General features: G+C 62.7%; 2 protein-coding genes across 6 annotated transcripts; one reads left to right on the top strand and one right to left on the bottom strand.

The window, feature by feature from the left end:
* Nucleotides 1-6: 6 nt before the first annotated feature.
* Entpd8 (ectonucleoside triphosphate diphosphohydrolase 8) lies at nt 7-7711 on the top strand. 5 transcript variants are annotated; one of them, XM_027941106.3, is made up of 11 exons: nt 7-1483; nt 2356-2469; nt 4299-4444; nt 4529-4646; nt 5164-5314; nt 5415-5574; nt 5665-5892; nt 5964-6227; nt 6412-6522; nt 6852-6983; nt 7084-7711. In XM_027941106.3, exons 3-11 carry the CDS (start codon nt 4319-4321, stop codon nt 7273-7275), a joined length of 1482 nt encoding a protein of 493 aa, XP_027796907.2. In that variant the 5' UTR covers nt 7-1483; nt 2356-2469; nt 4299-4318; the 3' UTR covers nt 7276-7711. The 5 variants fall into 5 exon arrangements, with proteins under 5 accessions (XP_027796907.2, XP_027796931.2, XP_027796916.2 ...); XM_027941130.3 differs by having other exon boundaries at nt 2329-2469; XM_027941115.3 differs by having other exon boundaries at nt 2323-2469.
* Nucleotides 7698-16102, bottom strand: Noxa1 (NADPH oxidase activator 1). Its single transcript, XM_027941173.2, has 14 exons — nt 15827-16102; nt 14205-14287; nt 13423-13531; nt 12202-12336; nt 11876-11983; nt 10518-10571; nt 10221-10264; nt 9682-9820; nt 8984-9029; nt 8771-8829; nt 8497-8651; nt 8142-8256; nt 7942-8056; nt 7698-7853 (listed from the first exon to the last, which is right to left on the bottom strand). Exons 1-14 carry the CDS (start codon nt 16001-16003, stop codon nt 7714-7716), a joined length of 1479 nt encoding a protein of 492 aa, XP_027796974.2. The 5' UTR covers nt 16004-16102; the 3' UTR covers nt 7698-7713.
* Nucleotides 16103-17237: the final 1135 nt, after the last annotated feature.

Here is a 17237-nt window from a genome sequence, read left to right as displayed (position 1 = left end):
CAAACCTCTGGCACTGAGCCTTGTCGGGGGTCAGTGCAAAACCTTGCACTGTGTATCCATGTCAGAGCACACTGTGGACTGATCCTGAGCTCCCGGCACCTAACTCATGCCAGTGAAGTCCTCCAGCTCACTTGTCCTCCATGGGCGGCATGACCTCACTTCTGGCAGAGGCTTGGGTGTTGCACACAGGGCAGTCGCCGAGAAGAAGCACAACACGTGAAACAGACCCTGCACAGGCCCAGAAGGACACCCGTCTGAGTCTGAGTAGACTGGGATGGCGAGCACCGGGAACATGCGCATTGGCCACTCAGATGTTCCTGCTCTGGACAAGTCCCTGGGGGACTAGAAGGTACTGAAGTGTGGGCTGGAAGGCCTCCACGGACGTGGGTCAGGTGAGCTTACAAATACCCAACCCACAGACCACAAGGACAGAGCAGAGACAGCACAGTTCAGATCCAGGAAGTAGGCTGGCCCAGCACCCATCAGTCCTTCGGCTGAGAGTCCAGAGAAACCACAAGAGACCACTGTTTCAACTGAGGAATGAAGAGTGTGTCAGAGACACAGCCGACTCAGGATGGCCACCCCTCGGCGTACCAGGAGCAGAACTTCACCCCCGGAGGCCAGTGCCTCACCCAGCAGTGGCCTGGAAGACTGCCCTGACAGGAGGCAGCAGAGACGCCCATTCCTTCTGCGTCCACCCAGAGTGCCAGGAGCCCTCACCAGAGCAGGAAGCAGGGGTAGGAACCAAGGCAGGCAGGTTGCAGGGGGGCAAAGGAGCCCTTCCTATTTCTAGAAAGTGTGGTGTCTATGTCAGAAGCTCAGGCCCCACACGCTGACTCCTAGAACTAGCTGTGAGCTCAGGGAGGCCTCAGGGTACAGGCAGCACAGAAACGAGCCTTGCCATGCACCCCTGAGGGCAGCCAGCACAGAGTGAGGGCCAGGGCTGCTGCAGCGTCTTCCCCAAGCGAAGCTCTCCGGTCAGGTGTCCTTCTAAGGGGACGCGCGTTGGATCTGCCGGGAGCCGGAGGAGGAGGGCCGAGGGCTGAAGGCCTGAGCCCTGAAGGAGTAGAGCAACAGAGACTGTGCCCACGACTGGAAGACGGTTCTCCTTCGGAGCATCTCCTCAGCTCCATAAAGCCCTCAGGACCGTGCTCTTCAGACACCCAGGCTGGCGGAAGGGCAGCAGCTGCAATAGAGAAGTGACCCACAGGATGGAGGCGGAGGACTGCGCCGTGACTGTGGAGGACACAGAGCCACACAGTCCGGATGCTCCGTCTCCCGCAGGGCTGCTGAGGGGTCTGTGGAGGAGCGGCAGAGCAGGTGGCCCAGGGCAGAGGGATGGACGTGGTCCAGACCTCCCTGGCCTCCCAGAGACAGATCCAACAGTGCAACACAACAGCACAAACCCCCGGGAAAGAAATCAGGACCTGCAGGAAGCAGAGGCCTGCCACAAAGTGGAAAGGACGTCGATAAACAACAGACGGTAAGTCAGATCTCGCCAGGAACTTCAAAATGTGTGCTGCGAAACTCACAGTTAGAGCAAGGAGCAGCTGAGCAACAGAAGGGGAGAAGCTGTCCTCCAGCCCTGGCCAGTGTGCTACGTAAGGGCCCGCTAAGCTGAATGTCGGGGCAGGTGCCCGGCTGAGGGCTCTCCAGCAGGCGCTGTGGGCACATGCAGGCTGGCAGCCAGCAGCCTCAGTCCTGAGGAATGCTCTGCAGCAAAGCCAGCGGAGCCCACTGGCCAGAAGTAAGAACTGGCACCAGGCACTGGCTAGGGTGCAGCCAGCTTGGACCCCCCAGGGGACACGGGTCGCAGTTTGTGTCAGGTCAGACACACTTCACCTCACATACCCAAATCCCTTTCCTGGTGTTCACCCAAGAGGCGCAGGTGGATGTGCAGGGGAGAGTCCCTTGTCCACAGGCCAGAGGCCAGGGGCTGGCTATGGGGAAGGGGAAGACGCTGGAGGGTGCCCCAGGCCCCACTTGTAGGAAAGAGGCAACTGTAAGAGCAACTGAAAACAGCCAGCACAGGCCCAGGGGAAGGCCTCCTGGGGTTCCCTGCCTCTGGCCTCCTGGTCACCTGACTCTGCCCTGGCCTGGTCCCTGCAGGCGGGGCAGAGAGCAAAGTCCACTGCCTCGGGGTGTGGGGTTTTCCCCCAGACCTGCCCTCCCACCTGTCCCTAGGGCAGCTCTCAAGTCCTTCTAAGACTGGGGTGTTGCCCTTCCTCCCTGCCCTTGGGCCCAAGGCCCAGGTGGGCACTGCCAGTCAGCGCCCAGCATAGCTGGAGGGCCCCTGGCTGCAGTCCATTCTTTGCATGCTAGGGACAGACTCGCCCCACCCCATTACCACCCCAGGGCCAGGCGGGTATAGACAAGGGGTGGAGGACAGCAGGTGTGCAAGAGGACGGCCAGTTGCACCCAGGTACACTGCTTCCTTCACCTGCTTCTGCAAGGTGGCTGCCAGCCCAGGTGAGGGTCCCATGGGCTGTGCTGGGCAGGGGCTGTCCTGGTTATGGGGGCTGTGCTGGGCAAGGGCTGTCCTGGGTGGGGGCTGTCCTGGGTGGGGGCTGTCCTGGTTATGAGGGCTGTCCTGGGTGGGGGCTGTGCTGGGCAGGGGCTGTCCTGGTTATGGGGGCTGTCCTGGGTGGGGGCTGTACTGGGCAGGGGCTGTCCTGGTTATGGGGGCTGTGCTGGGCAAGGGCTGTCCTGGGTGGGGGCTGTCCTGGTTATGGGGGCTGTCCTGGGTGGGGGCTGTCCTGGGTGAGGGCTGTCCTGGTTATGGGGGGCTGTCCTGGGTGGGGGCTGTCCTGGGTGAGGGCTGTCCTGGTTATGGGGGCTGTGCTGGGCAAGGGCTGTCCTGGGTGGGGGCTGTCCTTGTTATGGGGGCTGTCCTGGGTGGCGGCTGTCCTGGTCAGAGGCTGTCCTGAGCAGGGGCTGTCCTGGGCAGGGGCTGTCTTGGTTATGGGGGCTGTTCTGGGCAGGGGCTGTCCTGGGTGGGGGCTGTCCTGGTTATGGGGGCTGTCATGGGTGGGGGCTCTCCTGGGTGGGGGCTGTGCTGGGCAGGGGCTGTCCTGGTTATGGGGGCTGTCCTGGGTGGGGGCTGTGCTGGGCAGGGGCTGTCCTGGTTATGGGGGCTGTCCTGGGCAGGGGCCATCCTGGGCAGGGGCTGGCTTGGGCAGGGGCCGTCCAGGGGAGACTGTCCTGTCCTGACTGTGGGAACATGCACCGTCCTTTCTTCCTCCTCACTGGGGCTCAGACTTAGAACCTAAGCTACTACATTTCTGGAGGTGGAGTCTCTGTGTCCTTGGCCCTTGCCTGTGGCCTGTTTAGGCCTGTGAGGTGACTGGGGGTGCTGGTTTTGGACGCTGGACCTGGACTGGTTACCTGTCCTCTCTTGCCTCGGGTCGGAACACACAGCCAGCCTTGCCTGCCACTCCTTTTGGTGAAGCACCTGGGACATTGGTCTTCCCGAGGGACCAGGATAGGTTACAGGGTGTCGGGTCCTGACCTATCCAAGTCTCAAGGTGCATTTCTGGCTGTAGCTAGTTCGAGGGCAGCGGTGCCCACTGTGCTGCTGGCAGCAGAAGCAGGCCTGGCCAGGGGCAGCCTGTAAGCCCTGTGCAAGGGTTGCATTGTGTAGCTTGGGGACTGAGGCCCTATTGTGCCCTGAGGGCAGAGGAGGGATGTGAATGTCCAGGCCTCATGGTCACTCTTGGTCAGTTGCCTAGAGGCCCTCTGGGGCCAACCAAAAAGTCTCAAATTCACATTCCAAGGCTGGGTTTCCAAAAAGAAAGATGTTTGTTAAGGCACCCAGGAACACCTGGCCTCATCAGGGTCAGCAGGGCCACCAGACCTCAGCTGCTCAGGCCTAACCTCAGTTCCAGGAGAGACTCTGCCTGGGGCCGAGTTTAGTCCAGAGCTGGGCTCCTCCTGTGGTGACGAGGGACAAGGGTCCTGAGGTGGGAAGAGTGGGCTGCCCGATCTGGAGGGCGCTCTGCCAGTCCCATCTGTGGGCCCACAGCGCCTGCCTTGGCCCTGAGGGTGCCATCAGACAAAGCCAACTGCTGCTGGCCACAGGCCCTCTGAGTGGGGTCCTCCCCAGGCTCTGTGCGTGGCGGTGGCCCTGCTCATGGTGCCCCCAGCCGCTGCTCCGGCCAAGGTAGGCTATCTGAGGCTCAGGAAGAGTCCAGGACAGCAGCCTCTGGAGGGAGATTGGGAGAGTGAAGACCCTGCCTCTGGAGGCCAGGGTGAGGGCAGCAGGCAGAGTCCAGGTGTCCACTGCTGCTCCTGCCCTGCAGACGCCAGCCCCATAGCTGCCATGGCGCTGTCCTGGAAGGAGCGAGTTTTCATGGCCCTGCTGGGGACCGCCACAGTCTCGGGCCTCACGGTGCTGGTCCTCATCCTGGTGGAGGCCACCAACATCCTGCTGCCCGCAGACACAAAGGTGCCTGGACTGGGCGGGGAGGAGGAGGCAGGAGGGCAAGGCCATCAGCCTGCCCCACCCTCCTGACCCGAGTCTTGCCTGCAGTTTGGGATTGTGCTCGACGCCGGCTCTTCCCACACCTCTCTCTTTGTGTACCAGTGGCCAGCAGACAAGGAGAAGGACACGGGTTTGGTCAGCCAGGCCCTGGCTTGCCAGGTGGAAGGTCGGTGGGGTCACTACCTGGTGTTGGACTTGCTGGGGCTGACTGGCTGGGACTCTCGGCTGGGGGGAGGCGCCGGCCTGCGCTGATCCGCCCGAGGAGAGGGACTCAGAAAGGAAGTGGCTGACACAAGGTCCCACAGATGGGCAGTGGGACGGGAGGGACCCGCACAGCCCTGCTGCCCCGCCCCCCATGCCAGCCTGGCGGGCCCAGCAGGGCCTGTTCTGACGCAGCCTAGACGCTGCAAGGGGCTCCCATCCCGGCCTCCACTCTCCAGCTCTAGCCCTCTCGAGCCCCCGTGTCGCCACGGCCACCAGCTGCTGGGGCCTGCCCTCCAGGACCCTGCAAGGGAAAAGCGACTTCCCCAAGTGAGAGGCCAGAAAGCTCAGGGCATGTCACTCAGAACCTCAGAAGGGCCTCCACGGGCTCCAGCTCTGTCACATGTGGTCAGACCTTTGGGGCCACCACGCATCCCACCCACCTTCGGGGCTGCAGCTTGTCTTGGGGTGCTATGTTTCAGGGCCTGGAATCTCCTCCTACACCTCTGACCCCACACAGGCTGGCGAGAGCCTGAAGGGCTGCCTGGAGGAGGCGCTGGCACTGATCCCAGAGAACCAGTACCGGGGAACACCCCTGTTCCTGGGGGCCACGGCCGGCATGAGGCTGCTCAGGTAAACCAGGCTCAAAAGCCAGGGCTCAGAGCCCTGGGGCAGGGAGGGCAGGGGCTGGGCCAGGCTTCCTGCCACCTGGCCCCTGGTTTCCACTGCCCAGCCAGAAGAACAGCTCGCAGGCAGGGGACATCCTTGCAGCAGTGTCTGGGGTCCTGGGCCAGTCTCCTCTGGACTTCTGGGGTGCTGAGGTCCTGGCTGGCCAGGATGAAGGTGCTTTTGCTTGGATCACCATCAACTATGTCCTGGGCAGGCTGGTCAAGGTGCTGTGGGCAGCCCGAGGGTGGGGCTGGCTGGCCAGGGCCTGGGCGGGGTGTGGCTGGCCAGGGCTGAGTGGCCCTGTCTGTGGCTAGTACTCCTCTGGAGAGTGGATCCAGCCTGCAGAGGGGACGCTGGTGGGTGCCCTGGACATGGGGGGAGCCTCCACCCAGATCAGCTTCCTGCCCCGCGGCCCCATCCTGGACGAGAGCACCCGGGCGACCTTGCGTCTGTACGGCACCGACTACAGCATCTACACTCACAGCTACCTCTGCTTTGGGCGGGACCAGATGCTGAACAGGCTGCTGGCTGCGCTGGTGCAGGTCAGGCTGGCCCAGGGAGGGCGGGAGGGAGGCAAGGCAGGCTGCAGCTCAAGCCCCCTGTGACCCTGCAGAGCAGCCCTGGGGCCCTCCTTCGTCACCCATGCTACCTCAGCGGTTTCCAGACCACACTGCCCTTGGCCTCCCTCTATGAGTCGCCCTGTGTCCACATGGCAGCCCAGCTGGACCTCACCCAGAACCTCACTGTTGAGGGCACAGGCAACCCTGGGGCCTGCCTGGCCGCCATCCGGGAGCTCTTCAACTTCTCCAGCTGCGAGGGCTCAGGAGACTGTGCCTTCAACGGGGTCTACCAGCCCCCGGTGCAGGGCCAGTTCTACGTGAGTTCCGCTCGCTGCCCCCACCCAGGACGGCTTCCCTCAGAGCCCCAGGAGGCTGCCTGGCCCCAGAAGGAACAGGAGCACCCTGGGCGGGGGGGCAGTGGGAAGGAAGAGCCATGGCTGGCTCTGGGGATGGGTCCCTGGGATGGCCTGGCTGGTCATGGCCTCTCCCCTCTGCCCACAGGCCTTCTCCAACTTCTACTACACCTTCCACTTCCTGAACCTCACCTCCAGGCAGCCACTCCGCACCGTGAACGCCACCATCTGGGAGTTCTGCCAGAGGCCCTGGAGGCTGGTGGGTAGGAGCCCGTGGGCACGCAGGGCCTCAGGGCCTCTGAAGCTCCATCAGACAGGAGCTGGCAGTGGAGCCCTCTGAGCAGCAGGCAGCAGGCTGGCGGCGTGGGAAGGGAGGGCGCCCCTGGGCCGTCCTGCTCCTGGAGGAGGCCGGCCCGGGGTCCCAGGGTGACCAGCCTCTGGTTGTTACGAGGTGTATGGCCCCTGGGGCAAGGGAAGGGCTTTGGCAGGACCTGCCATGGTCAGAGGCTCACCCAGCTGGGTGGGCTGGCCCCCCGGGCTGGGAGCGTGGGAGGCCCTGGGCCTCACAGCCCCTGGCCCTGGGTCCAGGTGGAAGACAGCTACCCGGGGCAGGAGCGCTGGCTGCGGGACTACTGCGCTTCCAGCCTGTACATCCTCACGCTGCTGGAGGCCTTTGGGTTCAGTGAGGAGACCTGGGCCAACATCGAGTTTCAGAAGCAGGTGACCACCTCCCAGCCATGGCCCATCTGCCCCAGGGATTGGGGACTCTGGGGCAGCTACTCGGCCGCCCCACAGCCCTCAGCTGCCTTGTACCCTGCAGGCTGGTGGCACTGAGATCGGCTGGACACTGGGCTACATGCTGAACCTGACGGGCATGATCCCGGCCGAGGCGCCAGCCCAGTGGCGGGCACAGAGCTATGGCGTCTGGGTGGCCGGCGTGGTGTTTGTGGTGCTGACCCTCACAGCCATCCTCGGGGCTGCTGCGGTGCAGCTCCTCTGGGTCCAGGACTAGGCGGGGCCCAGAGAGCCAGATGTGCAACAGGATGCCCTTAGGGCTCAGCTGGGAGCCATCGCCAGGTCCTTGATGTCCAGGAGTCGTCCCTTGGACAGCAAGCCCGACTCCACACAGGACTGGGTGGCCAAGTCCAGCACAGCCACTGCCCCCCGGAAGCCAGGCCTCCCGTCCCCCCTCACGTCACCCAGTTGTGCTGGCTGGCCGGTGTGTGGCTCCCCAGACAGCGGGCCTCTGCATGAACCCAGGTGGTGCCCAGCAGCACCCAGGCTGTGTGGGGGTGAGCATGGGAGGGAGGCTGGACTCCCTGGGTCCCCATTTGCCTGGGGAGGGAGGGGGCTGTGGCTGCCCACTGTGATCCAAAGAGGGGCCAGTTCCCATCCCCCACACCCTCTGCTGGCCTATCCAAAACACAGACCACGTGGTAGGGACAGTTTATTAGAGTCTTTCCTGGACGGCTTGGGCCTGGGCTCCGGGGCCGGGTGGGGGCTCCTCACAGGCGCTGTCTGCAACCGCGAAGCACTTGGGGAAAATGCCAATGCGGCCGTCCAGGTGGCCCTCCAGCCACGCCTCGTCCACTGTGAGACACGTGGGTGACACTCAGCCCAGCAGCACCCTGTGCCTGGGCATCCCCCACAGTGCCAGAGAAGGGCTGTGCCCGACTACCTTCACACAGGACGTCCACCACATCCCCGCGACGGAGGTCCAGGTCCTCTGGCCCCTGGGCCAGGTAGTCATGCTGGGCCACCACCTGGCGGAGGACTGGACGGCCCCCAGCCCCCTGTGGCAGGAGAGTGGGCTAGGGGTGGCTCAGGAGGAGGGTGCCCCACGCTGCCCAGGGCCACCCACACTCTGCCCCGCCTCACCCGGCACTGGAGCTGCAGCCCTCGGGGCCCCAGGGCCGCGTCCCTCCAGGCACTCTGCAGCTGCTCCTCCCCAGGGAGGGGAGTCCAGGGCCCAGCACTGTCAGGGGCTCGGTAACTGCAAAACGTCCCCAGGGTGGGCCAAGAGGGTGACCCTGGGCAGGGCCTAGATATGCCCTGGGGAGCTGACCCCTGCGGCCAGTTCCCTCTATACCTGCCAGGACCCAAGACCTGGACTGGGGAAGCCAGTTTGGTCCCTGCCTTGACTGGAGGGTGCCCCACCTACTCCTCAGCTCAGGACCCACCCCACACCCATCCTGTCCCTTCTAGTTCGCATCACGGGGCCTTTCTGGCTGACCTGAACTGCCCCTGCTGGGCCTGGTGCTGGAGGGCCTGAGCCAGCAGTGCCCGCAGGTGGGACAGATCAGCTCCCCTTGGGGCCTTCAGGGCCACTGTGAAGGCACACTGCACGGTGACAGTCACAGAGGACTCAGGGCCTTCTGCATCTGCTCCCTGAGGCCAGAAGGAGAAGTGGCATCAGGCCTGGCCAGGGTGGGCTTCAGGCCCAAGGGTGAGGGCAGAGACTGGGGGCTGGGTGAGGCCTGGGAGGGGCAGGCAGCTTTATCTCTTACCCCAGCACCCAAGGGGTCCTCATAGGCGCTGGGACCAGGCCCCCCAGATACTGGTGGCCCTGTGGAATAAAGCAGGGCTCGTGTGACCATCTATTCCCAATGGAGACATCTTGGGGTAGAGGACTGGCTAGTGGGCATGTGGGCAGCTTGCCTTGCAGGACAAAGGCCAGGCCCGGCTCTGTCCACTGAGCACCTTGCACTCAGGACCCTTACCTGTGGGTGCAGGTGTCTTCTTGCCACTTGGCTCCACCTGGTGCCCCTGCAAGGGAAGTCACAGGCTGGGGTTCTGGGCTGGGGGGCCCTGGCCTTGAGGTGGCTCTCCCTGCCTGGGGCTTGTCAGGGCCCTGGGCTCTGTCCTGGACAGCCAGTGTGACAGTGTGGCCTGAGAGCAGGGATGCTGGCAGCAGGCCACAAGTCAAACCCTCGGGGGTGAATTCAGGGCACTGACCACCAGCTCTGGGACCTCCTGAGGCTTCAGACCCACCAAGCCACTAGGAAGGGCCAGGTCAGGGCATCGGGCGTGAGGCCCAGTGAGTGAACTTAGGTGCAGTTCTAAGCACTGAAGCGGCTGAGTGCAGCTGTTAAGAGGGACACTGAGCCGAGGCTGAATGAACAGGACACTGACGAGAAAGCGAGGGTGGCCGCTCTCAGGACACCCAGGCACAGGCTCCACAAGGCCCTGCTCCTGGCTTCTGGCTGCGTGTGCCTTCCTCCACCCACCCCACCCAGCCTGGGGCTGGGAGCCTGGGAGCCAGGGAGCAAGCCGGAGTGATGCCTGTCCAGGGGAGGGCAGGAGCCCGTGCCCTCCAGGCTGTCTGCCTCCGACTGCGCCCAGGCTGCACTCCTGGGGGCCCACAGGGAGATTCCTACCACATCCCTGGCCCAGCCAGTGAGGAGGCTGCCCCACGCACCCCGGGCTCACGTGCTGGCTCGCGGCTGATGCCTGGCACGAAGAGCTCAGCCTCCGGCGCCTGGTCCGAAGCCACCTCCGTCTCTGCAAGGTCAGGACTGCGGTGGGCATCAGCTCTCTGGCGGTCTAAACCTCGGGCCCTGGGCAGGGGGCCACAACTCAGGCCTAGCCGGTGCGGGCTTACAGCCCTGCCCTCCCAGAGCCCAGGAGCTTTCTGTCATCGTCTCAGCAGCCCCTTCTGTCAACTGCAGTACAAGCCCTGCCCCAGGCAAGTCATGTCACTGAGTCCCCTCCCTGGACAGCTCAGTCCAGACCCTCATCCCCCCTCCCTTGCTGCACCTGGAGTCACAGTGGCTCCGTGAGTCTCAGCCTCCCCCCATGTGCCCACCTCTCCAAGGGGGAGTTTTGTGGCAGGAGACAGGGTAGGCTGAGGGAGGCCAGGGCCCCTTTTCTGGCACCCAGGCATCTAGCCAGTTTCAATCTATAAACGGACACAGTCCTGTTCCTGGGCAGGAATGGCCACGCCCAGCCCCTTCCTACCATGGTGCAGTCTCCAGACCAGCTTTGCTGTCAGCTCTCCATCCCTGTGGGCACAAAGGGACATCCTCACCCGGCCTGGCCAAGAATGGGAGACAGACAGGTGGCTCCTCTGCCCCAAACCTCAAGACTGCATATCCTTACAGGTCCTCATGCCAGGTGGGACGGCCACTCCCACCTCCCACTAGGGGAGGCTGGGGGCCCCGGGCAGGGGGACAGGGCAGAGCCGTGGTCCCGCAGTGTTCTCTCCTTACCAAAAGCCAGGCAAACGCAGGCCTGGCCTGCTGGATGGTCACTCACCTGCTGAGGCTGCAGACCTGAGTGCTGGTCACTGGGGATGGCAGACACTACCACCTGGGGGCGACAGGGGCACACTCAGACCCAGTGGGGTCTGCACCTCCAGCCCCTCCCAGCCTCTGATATGCAGGCTGGGGGCTGCCCAGGCCTGGCTTTAGACTGCTGGACCACTACCGTGGGAAAAAAAGAGACACTTCTGTGCTGATGATTTCTTTATGGCGCTGGGGATTGAACCCAGTGGTGCTCTACCACTGAGCTACACCCCAGCTCTTTTTATTTTGAGATAGGGTCTTGCTAAGTTGCTGAGGCTGGCCTTGAACTTATTTCTTTTATATTTAGTTTTTAATTGCAGTTGGACACAACCTTTATTTTATTTATTTTTATGTGGTGCTGAGGATCGAACCCAGGGCCTCGCACGTGCTAGGTGAGCGCCCTGCAACCCCAGCCCCAAGGCCCTGCTCCTGGCTTCTGGCTGCGTGTGCCTTCCTCCACCCACCCCACCCAGGCCTGGGGCTGGGAGCCTGGGAGCCAGGGAGCAAGCCGGAGTGATGCCTGTCCAGGGGAGGGCAGGAGCCCGTGCCCTCCAGCCCCAAGGCCTTGAACTTATGATCCTCCTGCTCAGCCTCCCAAGGTGCTGGGATTACGGGCATGTGCCACCATGTCCAGTATCCATGCTGATAATTTTAACATTTTTAGTACAAGTTTCAAAATATTTTTTGTTTCTTGTGACAGTCTTGTATTGTGGAAGGTAGACTGCAAATGGCTGCTTGGACACTGCCCCTTCTCCCTGCCCTGGCCTGCCCCAGGGACGTCTGTGGGTGGCACATGCCATGTGCAGCTGCACAGTAGTGTACTGGCTGAGTGCTGCTGTAAGTGACCACAGGTACACTGCCAGTCTAAGGGCCACCAGTGCAAAAGCAAGGTGCTCTTCTTTGTGATGCTGGGAAATGCCATTGCCCCAAATCCCTCTTCCTGCCTTCAGAGGGGAACTTCTCCCAGTACCCTGTGATCTGGAGTCGCTGCTGGCCCCCGACCCAGGGAGGGGATACGGTACAGCCCAGGACAGCCATCTGGGTCCCACCCTACCCTCCTGTGTATGGCAGAGAGAGGCAGGGGCAAGGCGTGGCCGCTGCCGGCCTCCTCCACAGCGGGCTTCCTGGGTCCTGCCTCCAGGCCCACAGCCCCACTGGGGATGCCATCCCCTAACACTCAAGTCAGTTTGAGGGCCTTCCAGTGGCCTTGACTGGACCCCAGGTGTCCCCAGGCACACAGCTGCGGCTCAGTGCAGGATCACAGCCGCATTAGAGCTCAGCGGGCCCTGGCCCGCGCTCGGGCTGGGAAGGGGCCTGCACACACTCTACCTTGGCTGTGCCGAGGAAGTCCACTGGCTGCAGATGCTCCAGGTACCGCCGGGGGGGCCGGAACACCTCGCCCCTGGGAACCTGCCGGGGCTGTAGGGTAGCCTGTTTCTGGGATAGAGTCATTGCAGACCTCAGTGGCTGGCCAGCAGCAGGGGCAGGAGCCACTTAGACCCTGCCTGTCCCATAGCCACCTCCCCGAAGAGCTTCTTCTTGTCACACAGTGGCCCTCAAGGGGCTGAGCTGTCAACACCAGCCCCAGCTGTAGGCCACAGGTGGCCTGTCCAGGGCCAGCACCCTCACCTGTCCTCCACACCTGATCTCCTCACCTGCACTTGGTTCAAAGCAGTGTCCAGGCCATCCTGGGCTCTCTCTGGCCACTTGGAGATGGCCTCCACCAGGGTGTCAGCAGCCTGGGTCCACAGCCCTAGTTGGCACTGTGCAGATGCCACATTGAACAGCACCTGGGAGTGAGGGTGAGGGATGGCAGGGGCCAGATCCTACCCCTGGACCCTCTGGCCCACCCACTCCCCCACATGGGCTCCCCAGCCACAGCAGCTGAGGGTGCTTCTGGTGTCCAGCTGACATGGGGACTGTGGCCAGGGACCAGGCTGCCTCTGGCCACCCAGCCCAGTCATGGGCAGTCAGGTGGTCCTGCCCTGTACCCAGCTCAGCCTCTGGCAATACCCTGCTTTGCTCTGGGGCATCATCTTCTGCTTTGGACATTAGAGCTTCTCTTCCTGGACTGTGCCCGGCCTGCACACCCTCCCATGCCCTGTTCCCTGTACCTGCAAGTCTGAGGAAGGTCCTGCAGGGGCCGAGGGGACTCTCAGAACCCATTTTGCAATGGACAGGATGGGCTGGGTCAGGCTGCCCACAGCATCAGGGACACACCAAGTTCCGTGGTACTCTGGGCCCCTTGCCCCTGGCCTCCACAGCAGAGTGCCTAGTCAACCTGGCTGCTTCAACGGGGACATCCACTGGCCCTTCCAGTGGTCTTCTGTCCCCAAGACTGCCAGGTGGAACCTGAGTTCCTGCAGCTGGTGTCTGTCCTCTGGGCCCAGGAGGACCACCACCCAGCACCACGTAGTGCTCTGGGCTTTGGAGCCTGGCTTCTGGACCCACACCGGCTGGGCCCCATGATGACTTCGTCATGACTCACGTTGTCCCCACAGGCCTCCAAGCAGGGAGTCCCAGGAACCATGGGGCTCTGCTAAGTGCCCTTCCCTGTGCCAGCCCTGATCCTGGCAACCAGGAGCAGGTTCAAGCAGAGCCTTGGCTCTGGGACACCCTGCCCCAATCCACACCCGGCCTCCAAGCTTGCACCCGTCCCCGGCCCTGCCCTGCCTTGCTGTGTGTGCCCAAGGCCTGGAGTGGTCTGTCCACATCGCCACCAGCCCTCCTCAGGTCCTTGGGCCTCGGGGCTCACCATCCACGGCCCATCAAGACAGGAGCACCACCCACAGCAGCCCAGGCCCACAGACAGCACCTGCAGAGCCCAAGATGGCAGCCTGGGCAGCCACACCCCACACAACCCTGTGCCCGCTCACCTCCCAAGCCTGCAGCCTGAAGCGCAGGCCCAGCTGTGTGTAGTCGATGACAGTGTTGCCCCTCAGCTGTGCCAGGGCCAGCTGGAAGTCGGACAGGGCTCCCTGGAACCTGGGGGGAGCAGGTCCCCTCAGCAGCTGCAAGGTTAAGCCTGTGAGGGACGTCTGGGGGCACTGGCCCTGCTGTGGCTTGGGAAGACCTCACGCCTTGGGCACTCAGGGCCAGGCAAACAGCTCAAGGGATGGGTGCACCAAGGCCAGGCAGATGAGGTGGGGCCGCAGCCTGACTTTGCTGCCCGGCTCTGCTCACCTTTCTGCAGGCCTGTGGGTCGCTACCATGCACAGTGCCCAGGCACACACCCTGGGGCCTTCCCCCTCCAAATTTCGGATTTCCAGCTCCTGCTGGGAGATCCCCCAGCCCCACCAGACATCCCACCTCCCCCTGGCCAGCTTTCCAGGCTGATCAGAGCCTGCAGCCTGAAGGCCGCCCTCCCTGGTTTCTCCTCTAGGAAGGACATGGTACAAAGTCGTGTGGCCACAAATATCCTGGATCAAGCCCTCAGTTTCCACCTCTGAGAAATGGGCACAATCGGAAGGTCCTGCTTCTACACATGTGATGAGGAGAGAACCCAAAGGGTTGGGAAAGTGCCTGTGAGTCACGGCAGAGAAGGGCCGTGTGAGCCTGCTGTGCATCTCCGCAAGACCACAGAGTCCCTCCCCAGGCTGGGGACCAGGGGACAGAGGAGGCAGAACAGCCTGGGCTTACTCAAGGGGCCTGTGCTCACCTCTGCAGCTGGAAGTTGGCCACTCCTCGCTGGAGAAACCCAACAGCCATGCAGGGGTCCTTCGTCACTGCTTGGTCAAATGCCTGGAATCAAAAGGCACAAGAATGCCAAGGCCCAGAACCCAGTGCTTCTGATGGACGCGGGATTCCACTGGCCCCAGAGTCGTCAGCAGGCCCCTCCCACCTGCCCATGCCTTCAGGGTTGCTGCCACCCGACACCAGACTGAGACAGGGCAGGGCCCCCCAGGTATGTTGAAAGCCCACCATGAGCACAGAGAGAAGCTAGGAGGAACACTCCAGTGCCAGTAACAGCTGCCTCTGGGGGGGGCATGAGAATCTTGTCTTGTTAAAACGCTTTTTTGGTAATTCACAAACAAGGGCATACTAGATATCAATCACAGTCAGAACAATGAAGTGTCAGCATGAGAGGCTGATCATGTGGGAAGCACAGCTCTTCCTCAAACCAGACTCCGAAATAACCCTACGTTCCCAAGGGGACAGCAGCTATCAGTTAAATACAGGCAGTAAAAGGGTTGTTTCTCACTCCAGCAATCTGTACCAGAGAAGAGCCTGTTGTTTCACTGGGTTTGACCTGGGTTTGCAGGTGGGGTGGCTGCTCATGTTTGCTATCCCACCACACCCAGCAGCCAAAGCAAACATTGTGCAAGTTCCACACCAACCGGCAGCAGTTCAGCTACATCCTGGTCAACTGTCCCCCTCCCAGAAGGTTCCACTCACGGTGGAGGCTCCATCTACTTTTTTTCACACCTCTAACTAGCATGCCTGTGCTGTTGCATCCTATTTTGCTGGCTTTAGACAGGACCCTGTCCTCTCAGGGTGGAGGACCTACAGCCTGACACCCTCCACCTGTTCATGAAGGAAGCCTGGCTTAGCCCAACGCCACTCGAGGCCCTCCCACCCGTAGCCAGGGCTACATTCCCTTGCTTGAATGGCACTTGGAAATGGGACTGTTTGTTACTGGGACAGCCAGGGGTGCAGATGCAGGTGGAGGAAGTAACGGGGACTCTACTCTTGGCTCTGCCTCTGGGCAGGTGCTCTGTGGGGACAGTGGGCGCCCTCACCCACCCAGTCTGGTTCTTTCTGCTTCCTGCCTGCAGTGCATCCAGGCAGCTGCCGCTGCTCATCCCAACAACTGTGGAAACCTGTCATCTGAGTGGTGGGCAGAGTGCGGCTGGCCTTTGTCACACATCCAAGAGCAGGCCCCACTGTGACAGTGACTAACATGAAGCATTTACAAAGTAGAGGGAGCCAGGGAGCCTGCAGCCTCCTGGGGCGGGTGTGAGCTATGGCACCCTGAGCTCGGGGCTCCCTCCACAGGCGGCAGGCAGGGCAGGCAGTCCCCCATGTCCCACCCTGGGCCTGAGCCCGGAGCCAGTGCTGGCCCTGGCTTTTCAGGAGGACAGGCACCCCATTCTGGCCTTGACGGCTCAGGGGTCCCTGGAACACACAGCTCCCTGCTGCCTTAGGCATTCCCTCAGGAGGAGCACTGGGAGGGAGAACCCCCATGTTAGCCTCAGGGAGGAAGGGTAGGGAACCCCAGGGGACCACCCCTCATGGACCTCCCCGGGGACAGGTCTCTGCCACCAGTCCTGGGGCGCTCACCCGCAGCGCGGCCTCGGGGTCCCCGGCCAGCAGATGCACGCAGCCCACGTTGAAGCGAATCCTAGCGGGCTGCTCTGAGATGCCCGAGAAGAGGCGCAGCGCACTGCCCCAGTCCCCGCGCGCCACAGCCTGTGCGCCCAGGTGCCAGTCGCGCACCTGGTCCCCAAGCGAACGCATGGCGGCGAGGACACCGGCTGGCCGCGCGGCGCTGGTGGGGTCAGGCTCTGCGGTGACTGGGGCCGGGCCTGACCAGCCGCACGCCCCGTCTCCTAGTCACCGAGGCCTGACCACGCCCCACGCCCTCCCGCAGCCCCGGCCACGCCCTCCCGCAGCCCCGGCCACGCCCCGTCCGTAGACCCGGCCACGCCCCGTCCGTAGACCCGGCCACGCCTTCCCCGCACCCCGGCCACGCCCCTCCGGCCCGTCGCGGGGTTGTCGGTGCTCCTTTCCGTGAGGCCCGCGGGTGGCGCCCAGGAGGCTGGGCTTCCTCTCCCGACCCAACAGGCCTCTGTGCATACAGACCGGCGAGGATTTTCAGGAGCAGGCATGTGGCCAGGGGCCTGGCCAGTGTGCACCCTGCAAGCCAGCCGAGGGGCACTTGCGGAGGACTGCACTTGAGTCCCAGGGCCTCTGCAGGCGGAATCCCATCCCGGTCGCCGCCTCTGCCTTTCTCTTGTGAGGGGGGGGGGGGCCTTCAACAGATTGGATGAGACCCACCCACGTGGGGGATCTTTGGCTTTACTGCACAGCTACTGATTGAAATATTGACCTTCACTGTCGAGGCCGGGCTGCCTCGCACGTGTGCCGTGCTGGGTTCCAGCCTCAGCGCCACATAAAAATAAATAAAAGTATTGTGTCCATCTACAATTAAAAAAAAAAAAAAAACTTCACTGAGACATGTGACAGGCCACATCTCTGGGCACCAGACCTAGCCAAGGTGACACATGAGATTGACCATCACAGCACCCAACTCAAGGAGCCAGATTTAGTTGTAACAGAGACTGACTCACCTTCCTGCCAGGCTGCCCTCCTTCCTGGGCTAGGCTTGGCCCTGTGGGACCATTGGACCTGTGATCTGAGGCCACTTTACTTAGATTTATGGCTGATACTCCCACCTGTGTGACCCAAGGGCTGCTACTTAACCTCTCTGAGCCTGCGTCTTCACTTGCAAAATGGACTTTGGAGAATTCAAGGAAATCATGCCAACTGTGGGTGTGTACCTGAACTGCGTGCCACCTCCCCTTCCTGGAGGGAGTCCTCCCTCGCCCATGTTCCATGGGTGCTCACCTTGTAAGTCAGGGGCCAGCACCACAAAGGACAAGAATACCCCTTGGCCTCCGCTCACAGTGGACAGCAGCCCCAGGGCTTGGTGTGTGCTGCCCCCGACCAGGGTCAGCTCAGGGTGGTGTGT

The sequence above is a fragment of the Marmota flaviventris genome, chromosome 13 (assembly GCF_047511675.1).
Source record: "Marmota flaviventris isolate mMarFla1 chromosome 13, mMarFla1.hap1, whole genome shotgun sequence".
NCBI classification, from domain to species: Eukaryota; Metazoa; Chordata; class Mammalia; order Rodentia; family Sciuridae; genus Marmota; species Marmota flaviventris.
The sequence above is the reverse complement of the archived record's forward strand: the minus strand, read 5'-3'. Positions and strand labels throughout refer to the sequence as shown.